We start from the raw sequence: 19,030 nt of genomic DNA, 5'->3' as shown, positions 1-19,030 counted from the left end.
GGCACGGTAGCACACACATGCGACCTCACTGTTTGACATGTAGACTCCGTACGACTACACGGTGAATGGAAGGCCTGAGTCGGTTATGTAGTTGTCTCTCAAGGGAAAAAACAAAAAAGGAGTTCTCCAAAGTCGTCCTCTTTTCCCGTAGTGATGCTGTGTCTCTCTGCTGGGTCTGCTAAAGGCTCTCCTGCAAGTCCTAGCAAACAGTCTTCCTTTTTCTCACTTGACTACTTTTCCACTTTCCAGAGATATTTATCTACGGCCTCTTGTCTTGCCATGGCCCAGCAAGCCAGGAAGGCCAGGGGGTAAAGAGAATTCTCTGGAGTTCAAGGACAGCCTAGGCACATAGGTGCATGTACACACACACGCGCGCGCGCGCGCACACACACACACACACACACACAGAGAGAGAGAGAGAGAGAGAGAGAGAGAGAGAGAGAGAGAGAGAGAGAGACTCTAGAACAGCCATTTCTCTTTGAGGAGTTTCTTTGTTGTGCACCTGTATGGAAGTTTTGCATATTTCTGCTCCACAAAATATGGTCATTGCCTTTGAAGCCACCTTTTCCAAGGCATTTACTGCTCTAAAGAGTCTTGGCCAGGCATCACAATATACCCCTTTAGTCCCAGCCTCAGGAGACAGCATTGGCAAAGCTCTTTTGAGCTCAAGTGCAGTCAGGGCTACATGGTAAGACGCTGTCTCCAAAAGCAAAAAGCCCGAGAGCCTGTGTAGCGATGCCACCTTCTAAGTGCTCTGGTCACAAAAGCAGAATCTAGGACCCAGCACATTGGAGAGCTGTAAGACATCAGAGGCTCTGTTCTAGAAATAAAAGATGTCAAGTTGCTTTAGCCCAGTTTCCTGTCCCAGTTCTTTGTCTTGGAGTGTTTGGGAGACATAATCTCACTATTTAACTTTAGCTGGCATCAAGCCTCCCATCCCAGCCTCCAAGCATTCAAGTACAGGTTTGTACCACACCTGGCCCCTTTCTCTACTCTCTACAAGGCCCAGAAAATTCCAATCCCGAAACCGAATCTGGATGTTCTTAAATTGCCAGCATTGCTCTTTGACATTCTGTGGGATTTCCACCCCCCACCTCCTTCAGAGATCTTTTCCTTTGTGGTTGCTAATATTTTGTGGCCTGAAAATCATCTTCCCTGCCTGATGTGTCAGCTGTGGTGGTTTCTGTGAGGAAGGCCCCCAAAGGCTCATGTATTTGAATGCTTGCCCTCTAGATGGGGAACTATTTGAGGGAAGGGTTATGAGGTGTGGGCTTGTTGGAGGAGGTGTGTCACTGGAGGAGAGCTTTGAGGTTTCAGAAAGCGGATGCCAGGCCCAGTCTCTCCTGTTGCCTCCAGCTTTTGGATAAGGATGTTACGCTCTTAGCTACTGCCCCAGCGTACCATGCCTGTCTACTGCCATAGAAGTCCAAGCCATGACAGTCATAGAATTACCCTCTATGGGGCAAATAGGAACATCTCCCATAGACTCATGTATTTGAATTCTTGGTCATTACTGAGTTGTACTACTTAACAGGGATTAAAAAGTATGGCCTTGTTGGAGGAAGTGTGTCCCTGGTGGTGGGTCTTGGGTTTTAAATGCTCAAGCCAGGCCCAGGGTCTCCCTGCTGCCTGTAGAGCCAGATACAGAACTCTCAGCTGCTATCCAGTACCATATCTGTCTGAAAGTCACCATGCTGCCCACCATGCTAACATGGACTGGACCTCTGAACTGTAAGCCAGCCCCAATTAAATGTTTTCCTTTATAAGAGTTGCCATGGTCATGGTGTCTCTTCACAGCAATAGGACACCAAGACATCCTCTAAAACTATAAGCAAGCCCCTGGTTAATGTTTTCTTTCATAAGTTGCTTTGGTCACCAGGCAGTGGTGGTGCACACTTTTACTCCTAGTACCCAGGAGACAAAGGCAGTTTGTGAGCTTGGGGTCAGCTTGGTCTACAAAGTGAGTTCCAGGACAGCTGACGTTACATACAGAAATCCTGTCTCAAAAAACAAAACAAAAAACAAGTTGCCTTGGCCATGGTGTCGCTCCACAGCTGTTATTAGAGTTCTCTAGAGAAACAGGACATAGCGAATGAATCTCTCTGTAGAGAGAAAGGGAATTTATTAGAGTGGCTTACAGCCCGTGATCCAACAATGGTTGTCCACCAACACAAAGGTCCAAGACTTCAGTAGTTGTTCAATCTATGAGGGTAGATGCCTCATCTGGTCTTCAGTATAGGCCGGAATATCAGGAAGCAGCCTTTAATGCTAGTGAAGAGACTTGCTAGGGAAACGATGAGAAAGCAAGCAAGCAGAGAGACAGACAGACAGACGGCTTACTTCTTCTATGTCCCTTATCTAGGCTGCCAGGAGAAGGCGTAGTCCAGATTAACGGTGAATCTTCCCAACTCAAAGATCTGCATTAGAAGTGGGTCTTCCCACTTCAAATGATTTGATTCAGAAAAAGGAATCCCTCACAGGTATGCTCAGTCATTTGGTTCTAGTTCATGCCAGATGTAGTCAAGTTGACAACCACAAACACCATCACAACAGCCATTGAAAGGGCACTAGGCAGGACATGCCTGTTGTTCCAACACTAAGAACTGGAGTTCAATCAAGGTCATTTTCAGCGACAGCTGAGCTTGAAGTCAACCTGGACTACAGTGACCCTGCCTTACAACAGGGACAACTGAAACCAAGAATACTCTCCCCAAGTATTTAGGGACAACATTAAGGAGGGCGAAAGGACACACGTGGTAAGAACACAGCGAGACCCTATCTCAGAAACAAACAAAGCCAATTAAACATTCAACTGTAATGTCATCCTGCTACACCAGTCCTGGGTAAAGGAATGAACGGATCCAAGTCGGCGCACAAGAAGATGCATGCATGTCCATGTTTACTGCGACATAACTCACCACAGACAAGTTGTGGAACTAGTCCAGATGCCTACAGTGGGGGAATGGACAAAGTGGATACCAATGTGTTGTTGCTAAGGCAGAAACGAAGACCTGAGGGACTCTTCTGTGATGCTATTTTTTATGAATAAAGATTAAGAACAAAATTACATCATTTGCAGAAAAAATGGATAAAACTGGAGATTATCATGCTAAACAAAATAAGTCAGTATCAGAAAGACAAATGTCACAGTTCTTTCCAGTGTGCAGAATCTAGGTTGTTTTGGGTTTTGGTTTTTGGTTTTTGAGCAGAGTAAGGTAGTTCATGCCTGTAACCCAACACTCGGAGTGCTGAGGTGGGAAGACTGGAATGGCCAAGTCCAGCCTGGGTTATGTAGCTAGTGCCAGGCTAGTTAGGGCTACACAGCAGGACCCTGACTTGATAAATAAACCAGAGACAATTTAGGGAGAGCTCAGGACCTAGTAGGAAGGAGACAAGGGATGAGACAGGGTTACAGGGTGGGAATATACAAAAGTACACTCTGCTCATGGATGGAAACGGCATAACGAGGCCCACTACCTTGCAAAGTTAATATATGGAAAAGAAAGACTTTCAACACAGGTAATAAAATAAGGGGACACAGGATGAAGAAATTATTCCCTTCTGTATAAAAGAAATATAAAAGCCCATATGCTATTATGACGTGTAAAGGAATAGGACGTTACTGACGGTTGTCTCCTCCATACTGCAACGTTCTCTCCAGGAGGGGTTGGTGCTCATGAGATTCAGGAGGTCAACAAACCTCACAGGTCTGGGGAAAGCCAAAGCTTGCAAGATTCACTGGGGCCGCTTTGCACAGCGACAGCTGCAGAAAACACCTGCTGGGCTGGGCGGGAGGCTGAGCAGCAGCTGCTGGGAGGGGACCCTCTGCTCTGACCTGTCACTGGCAGGAAAACAAGTGGAGCTGGAGATGATCATGCTAAACAGTGTCAGCCAGAAACATAAAAACAGTACCGTGTGCTCCCTGAGATATGCAGGGAACTGCCTGCAAGCTGTGCACTGTTCCAGATGTGTGGGGAGAGCTCCAGATGTGCAGCTCTCGGGAGTCCTGCTGGGGTGGGCTTTGCAGTGATGCAGCTGCTCTTGACTCATTTCTGGTCCTGTAACTAACCCCTCACCCACACTCCTGCAGGAACCCCAATAAAAACTCGATTCGCCAAGTTGGATTTTGACGCCCTCGTTACTTTGGTCGGCCATGGGTTTCCTTCCTGGGGTAAGAGTGTGTGTGTGTGTGTGTGTGTGTGTGTGTGTGTGTGTGTGTGTGTGTGTGTGTGTGTGTGCTGCATTGAATCTCCCTATGAAAAGTGTCTCATAACGAAGGGTAAGAGATAAACTGGGCCAGAGTCAATCGTAGGAGAGATGGCTCAGCAGTTAGGAGAACTGACTGCTCCACCAGAGGTCCTCAGTTCAATTCTTAGCCACCACATGGTGGCTCACAACTACTCTGATGCCCTCTTCTGGCACATAGGTATACATGCAGATAGAGTACTCACACATTAAATAATTGTTTTTTAAAAGAGTCAATTGTAGGAAAAGTGGCATTGACTTTTTATTTTACACTTTTCTGTTTGTTTTTGAGACAAGGTCTCTTACTATGTAAGCCTGGCTTGGAACTTGTGATGTAGGCCAGGCTGACCTCAAACTTGCAACGTTTCTGATGCTTCTGTCCCTGAGTGATGGTACTACAGACATGTGGATACATGCCAACACATTCTATAAACAAGCTCTTGCTTGGCCCTGCTAGCTTTTTTTTTTTTTTTTTTTTCTTTTTTTTTCGGAGCTGGGGACCAAACCCAGGGCCTTACACTTGCTAGGCAAGCGCTCTACCACTGAGCTAAATCCCCAACCCCGGCCCTGCTAGCTTTGAACTGTCCATGAGACGGACCTCAGCCTACCAAGTCCCAGGATTTAAAAAGACATGGCTCAGTGGTTAAGAGCTCTAACCGTTCTTCCAGAGGTCCTGAGTTCAAATCCCAGCAGCCACATGATGACTCACAACCACCTGTAATAGAATCTTATATCCTCTTCCAGTGTGTCTGAAGACAGCTACAGTGTGCTTATATATAATAAATAAAATTAAAATATTACAAAAATTATAAAAAAAATGGTTACTGCCTCAAACCTGTTTCCACTTTTGTGTCTTTATAAAGATCAAACAGTGTGGAGGCCGCAGAGATGGCTAATGATTGAGAATACTTGGTGCTATTCCAGAGGACGGGGGTTCAGCTGACTGAGGGCTCCCACAGTGGTACTCTCACAACTGCCTGCCTGGTGCATATACATGGTTCTCTCTCTCTCTCTCTCTCTCTCTCTCTCTCTCTCTCACACACACACACACACACACACACACACACACACACACTTAAATCTACTATAGTAAGCCTAACATTTATACACAACAAGATGTACCCAACTGAAGAGTACGGAGACACTGGCTGTTCTGCAGAGGACCTGGCTGCAGTTCGCAGCACCCAGGTCAGGCTGCTTACACGTGCCTGCATCTCCAGTTCCAGGGTATCCATCATACTTAGGGTTTCCAATTCCTGCGAAGAGACACTGTGACCCCAGAAACTCTTATAAGTGAGGCTGGTTTAAGTTTCAATGATTCGGTTCACTGTTATCATGGTGGGAAGCATGGTGTGCAGGCAGATATGGCGCTGAAGAGGTCGCTGAGGGTTCCACATCTGGATCTGCAGGCTGCAGGAACTGAGAGTGCACCATAGGGCCTGGCTTAAGTATTTGAAACCTCAAAGCCCACCCCCAGTGACACACTTCCTCCAACAAGGCCACACCTCCTAATGCCACTTCCCAAACGTTCAAATCTAAGAGTCTACAGGGCCATTGTTGTTTAAACCACGACAGCATCTGCCTCCCTCTTCTGGCCACCAGGAGCACCTGCTCCCACTCAGGTACACACATATACATACAATGGGGAGAGGGACCAGATCAATGAGTTTTAAGAAACACGCGCAGTTAATAAATACTCTTCTGAAATTTAGAACCTTCCTATCATAAGATACCCTCTCTGCCTGGATGGTGATTAGCAGAGTCGGTTTCTGGTTGCCGGTTGGCTGGAAGTTGCCTCCAGCTCCTTGCCACGCTGTTTTCTAAGCTGCAGCTCACAATATCACCGCCCACCGCTTGCCTTGACAGTCAGGGAGTTATTTCTCTGGCTTGGAGGCTTTGGAGGTTTTATAATCTATAGGACCAAGTTTGGCCATAATCTCTTCATATACTTTTCTCCTTCCCGACTTCACCCTTGATTAGGAATTGTATTTCTCTGGGCTGTGCCCTTCATTCTGTTCCTTCAGACTTTCTCTGTGTGCTTCGGTTTACGTCATTTCTTTTTTTTCTTTTTCTTTTTTTTTTTTTTTTCAGAGCTGGGGACCGAACCCAGGGCCTTGCATTTGCTAGGAAAGCGCCCTACCACTGAGCTAAATCCCCAACCCCAGAACCATGCTTTTCAACTCTTGAAGTTCCATTTTATTGTGTGTGTGTGTGTGTGTGTGTGTGTGTGTGTGTGTGTGTGTGTGTGTGTGTAAGACAGGGTCTCAATATGTGGACCAGGCTAACTTCAAACTCAAAGAGATCCAACTGCTCCTGCCCCTTAATGCTAGGATTAGCCCAGTGGTGGTAGTGGTGATACACGCATTAGATCCAAGTAGGAGTAGGGGACAGTAGCAAGCAAATCTCTGACTTTGAGACCAGCTTGGTCTCCAGGACTACCAGGGCTACATTGAAAAACCCTGTCTCCAAAACAACAACAACAACAACAACAACAACAACAACAACAACAGACAGAGAAGACAGAGGAGAGAGACAGAGACTGAGAGAGACCAAGAGGGGAGGAGGAAAGGCGTGTGTCCTACCCCAGCTTCCCATTTCTCATTATTGTGCTTTTCTCCGCCTTATGGTCATGTTTTCTGTCAAATCTGTAAGGATATTTTGGCAGGGTGTTTGTTTATGTGTATGTCTTTCCTGCATGTATGACTGTGGACTAACTTTGTGACTGGTGCCAGAAACCAGAACAGGCACAGTATCGTCTTAGTGGGTACAGAATGACACAGTTCCTGCTCCAGGTACAGGGACAACAGGTGTGGGTCTCCAACAGTGTAGAGAGCCGCTGTGTGCATAAGGCTTGGTAGTATAATAATGTACATGCTCTACATTACTCCTTTAAGGAATGTCCTCCTTGTTAATGTTAATGACTCCATGATAATCAGGCAGCAGGAGTCTAGCAGACAAAGGTGTGGCTAATGTCTTAGCAAAATGGTATATGCCTTAAGGTTGGGGGAAAAAACTCTAAGAACATGAAAATATATTTCTCGATTGTGCAAAAACTAAGGATGTGATATGAATCATGAGGGACTTCACAAATCTAAAGGAACAGAGGCAGCTACACTATGAGCCAGCTTGTTAAAAAGATACAAAGACGGGATGATACAAGTGCAGGCAGATTCCGGAGTTCAAGCCCGGGACAGAGTAAGGTTAGGCCCAGATGTGGTAGAAATGGTCATTTCAGGAGGCGGTCCCACCCTGCTAGCTTAGCAACTGTGCTTAGCAGAGGCATGCAGATTTCTGAATTCTTTTGCAATGTTAAAACAAAATGTGTGCTGGGTATCCGGATGCTCATTCATAGGATAACCAAAAGGGAACCAGAAGTAAATGACTGGATTGATATGTAAAATGAAAGACTGGGCTTAAGATCTGTAGGAGATGAGCTATCCAGAGGAGAGAACTGCTGGGAGAACTGTCTTAAGCAGAACACACACACACACACACACACACACAGAGAGAGAGAGAGAGAGAGAGAGAGAGAGAGAGAGAGAGAGAGAGAGAGAGAACTGCTGTGTGGAGAGCTCCAGAGAAAGCAGATCAGAGAGAAAGGAAGAAGATCAGAGGGAGAGAGGGAGAGAGGGAGAGAGGGGGAGAGAACGCAGAACAGAAAGCTGGAAAGCTCTCTCCAGCACAGCAAAGGCCTCAGGTTGGACCATGATGAGACTTTGAGCCGTTTGTTTCACCATTCCCAGACACGCTCTCCACACCAAGCCTGGCCCTCGCCAAAAGATTGTTAACAGCAGGTGATAGGAGCAGCACCTTGGCCTCTGCAAGAGAGTGCTTTTCATTGCAGAGCCAGTTCTCCAGCCCTGTTGACTAGGTTTTTTTTTTTTTTTTTTTTTTTTTGGTTCTTTTTTTCGGAGCTGGGGACCGAACCCAGGGCCTTGCGCTTCCTAGGTAAGCGCTCTACCCGCTGAGCTAAATCCCCAGCCCCGACTAGGTATTTTTTTTAAGTGCTTGCTCACTAATTTGTTTTCTGTAATATTTCTGAATCAATTTGAAATTGGCTGCTTTTTTTTTTTTTTGCCTCGGTTTTTCTTGTTTCTTATGGCTTTAGTAATTTTTCATCCTGTGACAGACATTGAGGATATCAATTAAGACTTTTTTGTTTCCTCTCTCTTAAAAATCTATTAAAAATTTCAGGGGGTACCTGTTGGGGTCAGAGGGAAATCCAGGGGAGCTGGCTTTCTCCCTCGACCATGCAGGTTCTGGGAACTGAAGTCAGGCTTTCAAGCTCAGTGACAAGCACCTCTCCCCACTGGGCCATCTGTGAAGCTTGTCTGTCTTTGCATAAGGTCTAAACTGACCCAAAATTTACTAGTCAGTCCAGGCTGAACTAGCAATCCTCCTGACCCAATTTACCATGTGCTGGGATTATAGGCCACCAATGGGTCCGAGGGTGTCCAAATTTTAGGGTACTCTTTTTTTTTTTAAAGATTTATTTAATATATATACATATATATTAAACATATATATATGTTTGAGTACACTGTAGCTGTCTTCAGACACACTAGAAGAGGGCATCTAATCTCACTACAGATGGTTGTGAGCCTGTCTTAGCTTTTCACCTGTGTCCACTTCAGTTAAACACTCCTTCCCGTGTTTGCCCAAGCAAAACACCAACTGACTTTCCAAAGAGCCCTTAAGTTTCCACTTCAACGCTCTCTCCTCTCTATGACTCTAATCCCCAAATTCCAATGATAAGCACCCCAAACTCCAACCTTCTCAGCAAACCTGCCATGCTCTTGGGTCTCTCCTTCCTATGCCAGAATCCAGGCACTGCTCTCCCCACCACATTCCTATGCCAGAATCCAGGCACTGCTCTCCCCACCACACTGCCTAAAGTCAATGCCCCAGTGCTGTGTTTCAGTTTAGTTTCCTTTGTTCTGTGTGTGTGCACACACATAAACATGCATGTGCACCCACTCACATGTTCATACGTGTACACTCACTCACACATGCTAGAGAACTAAGTCAGGTAAGTATCTTCCTCAATATTTCTGCACTCAGGTTTCTTGCTTGTTTGTTTGTCTGTTTGTTTAGCACAGGGTCTCTCCCTAACTCTGAAGCTTGCCAATTTGGCTGAACTGGCTGACCAAAATAAGGCGTGGTGAATTCTTTGTCTCTGCCTGCTCAGCTCTGGGATTGGAGGCGCCTACCACGACACCACTCTTTCTTTAGGAGAGTACTACAGATCACACTCAGGTCTCGACAGCCAGAGAACTAGAGCGGGGACCAGCTATCGATCGAAGTTTAAGGTGGAAGACCACACCAACTTTTAAAATTAAGGTCTCACTGTGCAGCCCTGGCTGAACTTTCTGTGCAGACCAAGCTGGCCTGGGGTTCAGAGATTCACCTGCCTCCGCCTCCCAGGTGCTACGACTACAGGTGTGCACCATCATGCCCAGCCGTGTATCCGTTTAAAGGTACTTTTCAGGTATATCTGGGTGAGGCTGGAGAGGGGGCTCAGAAGTTATAAACACTTGCTGTTCTTCCGGAAGACCTGAGTTCCCAGCACCCTGGTTGGTTAACTGGCAACTACCTATAACGCCATCTCTGAGAGCTCCTGTGCCTCTGGCCTCTGCAGGCATCTGCACACACAGATACACATACATATAAAAATAAGACCAGGGCTAGAGGATGGCTCTACCGTTAAGAGCATTTACTGCTCTTGTGGAGAACCTGCATTTGGTCTCTAGCACCCGGAACTGCCTCAAGTGCCACTCCAGGGGATCGAAAGGTTCCATGAACACCTGCACTCACACGTGCATATACTCACACATATTTACACACATAATCAATCAATCAAATCTCAAAAATTACAATCTTAAAAAAAAAAGATGTATCTAGGTGATGAGATTTATATTTCTTTGTGGCTAAAAGTAGAACCTAACCGGTCATGGTGGCTCATGGCAGTAAGAATGTTTGAGGCAGAGGCAGGAGGATCATTTCAAATTAGAGAACAGCATAATCTACAGAGTGACTATCTCAACCCTCCTCCCCTAAATAAGTTACTTATGCAAACAAAAAAGTATGGATGTTTTTAATGCAAAATCTGGATATTCCTGGTGGTGGTAATTTATCTTCATGGTTATATCCTGATGCTGGCAAAGTATTTCAGCTTGTCTGAGAGGTGTCCCTGTCTTGTCCAGGTTGAACCAGAAGAATGTGGTTCAGCAACGATGTTTCATGCATTTATATTCTGGGTTTTTGTTTTGCTTTGTTTGGTTTGAAACATGGTCTTGCTAGCTATTTAGCTCATACTAGCCTGGAACTTACTATACAGGCTGCCTTTGAACTCTCAGTAGTAGTCCTCTGTTGTTGTAAAAATATAAAAAATAAAAAAGTATTGGTGTCTTTTACCTGCTAGGTCTGCACCACGGTGTCCCAAGATATCTGCTAGATATCTTGGTGGAAACACATCCCAGCCACACACTTTCCTACACTCAAACCCTCACATAAAAGAACACACAACACAATAATCTTTGACCCAATTGGTAAGATATAATTGCCCACTCAAACATACAATGTCCAGTACCATCCATCCCTTAGGAACATTGATAACAACCTGTAAATACACAGAGCAGAATCTTAACATCACCTGCCATGGCTTCTCACCCTCTCCTCTGTCTCCTCCTTTCTCCTCTAGTCTCTTCCTCTTCCTTCAAACTTCTCTCCCCCGCCCCCATCCTTCCTTCTCCTCCAATGACAGGCCTCCTTCTATCCTGTACCTGCCCCTCACCTGTACTTGACAAATTCAATGGGGAGGTGGTTCTGGTGAAGTCACCAGAGTTCTGAGTATGTGACTAGGCAGCTGTCCTCGGGGCAGTGGAATTAGCATCAAAATACAGATAACTTCAGGGCTAACCACAACAGACCTCCTGCCTCTGCCTCCCACTTGCTGGGATTATACCAGTGCATAGTACATCACAACGTGTAGCTTTTAAAGCCACAGCAATTTGAAAGATGCCTACAAGGCTGCAGTTGTGGTCAGTGTTGAAGTAGTTAATCTTCCTTGTGTAAGAACAAAGCAAAAATATAAAACACATGTTACTTAAAATTCAGCTTAGCTTTATGGTGATTCAGAATTTGTTTAATTAGTATTTAGAACTGAACATTGTTTATAGCTATTGGTATTTCAATAGATGCTCAAATGTTTCGAACATTTAAAGTTTAATAAGCCTCAGTTCTTTGAAGGAAAACACTGAGGTAATTAAATTTTCAATTACTTGTTTTTTTTAGGGATCCATGCAATTAATAAAAGCTAAGGCATTTAAGGCTCATTTTAAAAGTTAGTCAATGCTTCATCAATTAGCCGAACACATACTGGGTAATTTTTAATACAAGAGGCTCACCTTAGGCAAAGCAGAAACCTCTTTATAAAGTACATGAGGAAAAAAAAGTGCACAGCCTTCACCAAAGAGCCCCTTCCGATCAGCTGAGACTGGGTGAGAAACAGGAAAACTGGCTTTGGGCCCCACTTATCTGCAGTGTACAAAAGAGCGTGTGGCTCAGGCTTTCCAAAAAACCATCCCAGACATTAATCCAGTCAGTATTTGCTTCTAATTATGTTCACATTTAAAACACTGATGCTACTGCTCCTTACAACCTGCCTGGTCTCGGCATTTCAGAGGTTCTTGTATTTGAGTTGAACTTTTAAACAAACAAAAGCCACAGAGGTATACAAATTGGATATAACCTTATTTCTGTTACTTTTGTTTCTTTCCACAAGGTCTCACTCTGGTATCTCAGGCTGGCGTGGACCCTGACCTCTACCCTCTGACCTCTGCCTCCTAAGACCACAAGCACCCGCTACCATGCCCAGTTTATGCTGTGCTGAGGATGGAACTGAGGGTTTCCTGCATGCTATGGAGATGCTCTACCAATTGATCTATATCCCTAGCCCTTGGATATAGTCTTATTTTAATTAAACACTAAATTTTAAAATACTAGAAGAGAAAATCTGCCACCCAAAGTCACCAAGAGCATCAGTGTTTCATAGATTCTTTTTTTTTTTTTTTTTAATATTTATTATGTATACATCATACAGCTTTCTGCCTGCATATATACCTGCAAGCCAGGAGAGGGCATCAGACCTCATCACAGATGGTTGTGAGCCACCATGTGATTGCTGGGATTTGAACTCAGGACCTCTGGAAGAGCAGTCGGTGCTCTTAACCACTGAGCCATCTCTCCAGCCCTGTTTCATAGATTCTTGAGACACAAATCTGTATTCATCAGGGTTCTCCAGAGAGAAAAATCTGTAAGATACACCATATATATGCGAGTATGTATGAGCCTACACACACACACACACACACACACACACACACACACACACACACACACAGTGGGGTGGAAGGTGAGGCATCCTTTGGAGTCCTGGGGTGTCTGGGTGTCAGATGGCAGACTATGCATTTCCAATGTCTTACATAAAATGTAACAGTGTTTACACATAATCTTTACATACCTCCCACACCTAGAGTCATTTCTAGGTTATTTATCCATTATAAATTCTTCCTAAAGGAGGAAGCAAAGGCGTGAAGCACAGGAAGAGAGAAGAGAAAATTATCTTAAAGTATGTTACACTGTTTTTCAGGACTAAGGGCATGAATTCCTTCAATCCAAGTAACCAGTGGTAAATCTGAGACCACACTGGGCCACACCAGACACATGGAAACATTCTGGAAATCTTAATATAGTATCTTAATTAAACGATTACAATTCCCGTGGACAGCCGGTGCTCTTTGTAATGAATTCACCAGTCACCTCCTCCTCTCTACCCTTTCCCTTCCTCGGGACCACAGATCAACACAGTCCCATTGCATGTAACCCTGTGCATAGCTACACATCGCTTTGGCGCCATCTAGGGCCCAAAACAAAACAAACAAACAAAAAAGACTTGGATCTTTGACTTTGAAGCTTCAGAGAACTTGGGGTTTAGGGGTTTTTTTGTTTTGTTTTGTTTTGTTTTGTTTTTGTTTTTTTGTTTTGTTTTTGAGAGTATGTTACATATGGACAACAGATAATAAATTAATTACAGTTAGACAGCTTTTAATGTACAGACTCTAGGGGTTTGGAGATCTGTCTGATCAGAAAGAATGTGTCTGCTGCTGAGGGAGACAAAGTAGAGAGTGACAAGAAAAAACTCTGGGACAGTTTTCTGTCTCACTATAGTGTTCCATAGGTCTGGTCATAGGTCTGGGTTTGTTTTTTCCAAGTATAATGGAAATCCACTAAAAGAATCCCAGCCAAAGAGTAACGACCTACAATGAAGAGTGGAGAGAGGCAACCTCAACTGGACAGATAAAAGACTACTGAGGTGTGGCAGGCAAGGGCTCAGCGGGCATCAGGATGAGGGCAGTAACGTGAGCTATTAAAGTTATAGACTTAGAATAAAGACCATTTGTTGATGTTTTCCTTCTGCAAGGAGCTGTGGGAGACCGGGAGTTCTCGTTTAGATATTGTTGCACTACCTCAGAGTCAGAGAGGTGGGAAAGGGATAGGTGATGACAAAAGAGGTTGAAAGTAGGAACTGAGCCATCAGCGACCATTACATTCTCCATACAGCACCTTCCTGAAACAAGGGTCCCATACCAAGCAGAGTGGGCTAGAAGTAGTTTGGAGTTTTCCTATATATGGATGGAAATGAAAGCACGGAGATATGTAAATCCATTTAGGCCCGTGCTGTATTTATAAGCTTGGTGTGTATTTATGAAGCCAGTTTCACAAGTCCATCCTAGTTTGTTTCAGTAAGTCCAACTGGAGCCCAAGGGTCCACTTTCATTATGAGGCAGTGCTTCTGATTCTCATGCAGGTGGTTCCGGCTCAGAGCGGAGAGGGGCTTAAACAACGGCCAGAGTGAGGAAGTAGCAATTTCCAGGCTAGCCTGCTTCCTCTGGAACGTGCAGGGGTTAGAAGGTAGAGAGGATGCCTAAGGGGAGGTTGTGTATTTTGGGTGTGTGGCATTATTGGCACTTCAAAGAGTAGTAGAAGAACTGGAGAGATGGTTTGGCAGTTTGGAAACACTGGCTGCTCTTCCAGAGGTGTCTAGGCTCAGTTTCCAGCACATGTATTGCAGCTTACAAACCAGTAACTCCAGACCCTGGGACTCCAATGCACTCTTCCGGCACTGAATACGGGTGGTGCACAGACATACACACAGATAAAACACTCATACGCACAAAATAATTTGTTTTTTTTTTTAAGGTAAAAGACACGAGGGTAGTGATTCTTATCTACCCACTGTAGTCGTCCGTCACCTGTGGAGCTTTAAAAAAAAATCAATAGAAAGGACCCATCCTGGATCCTTGAGTAGACGCCAGATGTCCGTATTTCCTTGGCTTTAATTTTATTCATCTTTCCCCGCCACCCCCTCCCTCCCAGTACCCACAGTATTGTTTTGCTGCTCGGTGCCTGCAATACGGTAAGCTTTCGATTCATGTTCACTGTTGTGGAAATATTGCTGGCAGTAGCAGACGACCCACACCGCAGGACACCATGGGATGTATTGTAAATTCACGAAACCCTCGTTTGAAAAGGATCACAGTCAATTCTTTTACTTCAAACGGATACCCTGAAGGAGAAGGGCCGGCGTAAGGCCGATGAGCTCTAGACTTGGTAATGGCAACTGAGAACCTAAATCTAGAATTCTACCTCCAGGCCAATGCTTTGTTCGTTTGTTTCACTATGTATCCTTTCTAGCTGGCCTGGCACTTGCTATGTACACCAGGCTGATTTCGAACTCACAGAGGCCAGCCTGTTTCTACCCCGGATGCTGACCCTTAACTCAAAAAACCTCATTTTGCACACTTCAAACTCACATCAACAAGCAGCCTAACCTGACCCTCAAAATCCGATTTCCTTATGTCACAAACCGACCGTGCAGCTCTAATTCAAAAAGTTCAAAGTCATTCCCAAATCGTCCACGGTTCTCCCCTTAATGTATCCTGCTTAATGATCACCACTTCAAAGCCAGCCTCCCCAAGGAAACCTAGAGCTACTGCGCTTGCGCCACTTCAGCGGCCGCCTCTGTCGCCATAGCAACTAGAGACTCGCGAATCTGCCTGTTGTAACAAGAGTTCCTGGTACAACCCTGGGTTTTGCTTGTTTGGGGTAGCTTTCCTTACCGCCTCCCGCGCCTGGTGCGTGAGTTTGAGAGTCTGGTAAGAAAGCTCCATTAGACAATGAGTCAGGGACCACGAAGAGAGAAGAGTAGCGGGCCACTAGCTGACTTGTGTCTGCTGGAAACCGGACGCTTAACCAGCCCGCCCCCGTCGGGATTGGCCAGGGCCCAGACGTCCCAACCAATCACCGGCCACAGACGGATTCTTCAACGAGTCAATCAAGGTTAGACTAAGCGTTTGATCCAGAGCGTCTGCGTGATCCCAGTCAATCTAAAGGCGGAGAGGGTATGATTAGTAGAACCGTTGCAGGTGGGCTTTGCGAGTGTTGGGGTTCTCCTAGTTCATACTGTACTTGACCTTGGGTCTGGGCAGCTGTTGAGGGGGTTGGCTACGCGTAAAGGTTTGGGAATTATCCGCAGGTTTTCTTCGAAATCGTGCCCCAGCCTGAAAGGCTACCAACACTGTGACTGTCAGGGACTTTAGGAACATGAGTCTTGCACCAGGTTCCCTCTTTCATCTGCCTTTGCTTCAGACCAATTTCCGCTAAGAGTGATAGAATTTCCTCTCCTGTTTTCTTATAAACTCATTTATGACTTAAGTGTTTCCCCCCTTTTTAAAAAGGTGTGTGTTTGTAGATGGGGCGGGGGGGTGGAGGGGGAGGCTGCCCACACAGGTCAGAAGAGGGCATGTTCCCCTGGAGCTGGAGTTGCAGGCAGTTGTGAGTTGCTATGTGAGTGAGTGCAGGGCCCTCTGGCAGAGCAAGAAGCACTCTTGGCCACACTGTCATCTTTCCAGCCCCGCTTGTTTCTTGCTTCCAACTTTCTGAGGCAGGATCTCGTCGTGCAGTACAGGCTGACCCGGCACCCGCTATTTGAACTAGACTGACCTCTCTAACTTGCTGTGATGCCCCTGCCTCTGCCTGCATAGTCCTGAGATCTGCAGGTGTGAGCCACTGTACTGTTAATCTTTTCCCCTTTGCCTTTCTGTGCCAGAACTTTAGTGTCCCATCATTTTAGTGTCTGCCTTCTTCATCCACTCTCTGGTCCAGATATAAAATACTTAAGTGTTCTCCATCTTAAAAAAAAAAAAAAAGTATAATCTTCTAACTGTTGTACTGAGTTACCTCTCAGTCACTGGGAACATTCTGGAAGGACTAGTCTTAATTTCTTCACTTCCCATTGGCTTCTCATCACGTACTACCCCTGTTCTTTTGAAGTACACATGAACTTCAATAACATTGTTTTACACTCTATCTTTTTGGGGGGTGGGGAGAAACAGGGTCTCACATGTGGCAATCCTTCTGTCTCAGCCTTCTGGGTGCTGGTATTACAGGCATGAGCAACCTCACCCAGCCTTCTGATTCAAACTTGTCACTGTTTAAGACTGTTGACCACTACGTAAGAAGTACTAACCTCTATAACTCATTAAGCATCTATAGCACACAGGTTCTATGCCATTTAGAGTCTGTCTTAGTCAGGGTTTCTATTCCTGCACAAACATCATGACCAAGAAGCAAGTTGGGGAGGAAAGGGTTTATTCAGCTTACACTTCCACATCGCTGTTCATCACCAAAGGAAGTCAGGACTGGAACTCAAGCAGGGCAGGAAGCAGGAGCTGACGCAGAGGCCATAGAAGGATGTTTCTTACTGGCTTGCTTCCCCTGGCTTGCTCAACTTGCCTTCTTATAGAACCCAAGACCACCAGTCCAGGGATGGCATCACCCACAATGGGCTGGGTCCTCCCCCCACCCCACCTCCAACACTAGTTGAGAAAATGCCTTACAGCTGGGTCTCACGAAGGCATTTCCACAGCTGAGGCTCCTTTTCTGTGATAACTTCAGCTTGTGTCAAGTTGACACGTAAAACCAGCCAGTACAGGGTCCTACCTCATTTTCTTATGCTGCATTTTGTTGCCCTGTGAAGAGACTATTATTTTTCAATATGTGAGTGTGTATGTATATGCCTGTGAGTGACTATGACGCCTGCAGCGGGAGTCCCCTGAAGGCCGAGTTACAGGTGATTGTGGGCTGTTGCTGTGGGGGCTGGAACCACTCCGGTCCGCTGCAGAGCAGGATGCGCTCTTAACCACTGAGCCATCTCTTCGGCCCTGAGTTAGAGTCCGAGGACCTTCTATGTGCGACGCTGTTTTAGACAAACAACAAAACAGTTGTCAGTGTAAACGAAATGACTTTTATTGGGAAAGGGTGCCATCTAGGACTTTGGTGTGTAGAAAGAAGCCAGTGCCTAACTTAAAGTGTCAAAGGACAGGCTGGTTCTCCTCTTAGGAGCTCAGGGGACTGGCGGCTAAAGAGGACAGCGATGTTCATTTCCCATTCAAAACCTCCTAGGGCCCACATCGCATTCTTAAATCTCTGCGTTCTGTAAACAGAACAACAAAGCTGTAACCGTACATCTGGATACAGCGTGTCTCATCCTTCTTTCAAGCACTGTTCAGAAGAAAGGACTCTCTCAAAACAGTATTGTCTGTCGGTAAGTCCGGTGGTCACCCAAGTGCTCCAGTGGGGAACTACAAGACCAATGTTGTTTTCAGGTCTGTCTTAGTTAGGGTCCTATTGCTGTGAACAGACACCATGACCAAGGCAACTCTTATAAAGGACAACATTTAATTGGGGCTGGCTTACAGGTTCAGAGGTTCAGTCCATTATCATCAAGGTGGGAGCACGGCAGCATCCAGGCAGGCATGGTGCAGGAGGAGCTGAGTTCTACATCCTCACCCAAAGGAAGCCAGGAACAGGCTGAGCATCCCCATGCAGCTAGGAGGAGGGCCTCCAAGCCCACCCCCACAGTGACACACTTCCTCCAACAAGGTCACACCTAATAGTGCCAAACATACGCAAACCGTCACAAGGTCTTTGAACAGACACGTAGTCTTCAGCCCGTGGGAAAAGGAGTAGCTTAACTTTCAAGTCACAAAGGCTCTAGTGGCATAGCCAGGTTCCATACCACCTTACCTTAAGGATCCGAGAAAGTAAAAAGAAAGCTATTGGGGTTTGCCATTCCAGAAACCATTAATGAGCTGAGTGTGGTGGTCCATGCTTAAAGTCCTAACATTCAGGAGGCCGAAGCAGGAGGTTCTCCATGGGTTCAAATCCAGCCCAGATAAGGAGGGTCAAGGGAGGAGAAAACAGAGGGTGAGGGAAGGAGAGGCAAAACGTAAGTCTCAGGAGGTGGGTGTGGTTCCACGTGACGTCAGTCCTAATACCGGGTAGTGTTGAGTACTTGAGGCAGGGCCTTTGAGTCTGAGACCAGCTTGTGTGACATTTTGAGTTTTGGGCCTTTCCAGACTACACAATAAGTAGTTTAGAAAGAAATTGAAGGGCTGGAGAGATAGCTCAGCGGTTAAGAGCACTGAATGCTCTTCCAGAGGTCCTGAGTTCGAATCCCAGCAACCACATGGTGGTGCACAACCATCTGTAATGGGATCTGATGCCCTTTTCTGGTGTGTCTGAAGAACAGCTACAGTGTACTTAATAAATAAATAAATCTAAAAAAAAAGAAGTTGAAAAGGAATAAAAACAACTGAAGAGAACTCTGAAGGGGCAAATGCCAAAGGACGGAGATCAGGAAGGAGGTTAGGAAACAGGCCCT

The 19,030-nt window shown here is 45.7% G+C and overlaps 1 protein-coding gene across 1 annotated transcript in view; it reads right to left on the bottom strand.

Moving 5' to 3' along the window:
• The window catches only part of Katnal2 (katanin catalytic subunit A1 like 2), a 73,144-nt gene extending 57,664 nt beyond the window's left edge, over positions 1 to 15,480 (bottom strand). Inside the window, exon 1 of the mRNA XM_032885698.1 lies at positions 15,426 to 15,480. Coding sequence (XP_032741589.1) covers positions 15,426 to 15,476 — 51 coding nt within the window. The 5' untranslated portion in view covers positions 15,477 to 15,480. The remainder of the gene's footprint in view (positions 1 to 15,425) is intronic.
• Between the last annotated feature and the right edge of the window lie 3,550 nt (positions 15,481 to 19,030).

Source organism: Rattus rattus, chromosome 15 (genome assembly GCF_011064425.1).
Source record: "Rattus rattus isolate New Zealand chromosome 15, Rrattus_CSIRO_v1, whole genome shotgun sequence".
Lineage (NCBI taxonomy): Eukaryota > Metazoa > Chordata > Mammalia > Rodentia > Muridae > Rattus > Rattus rattus.
Note: the sequence above shows the minus strand (reverse complement) of the source record. Positions and strands in the feature narration are given on the sequence as shown.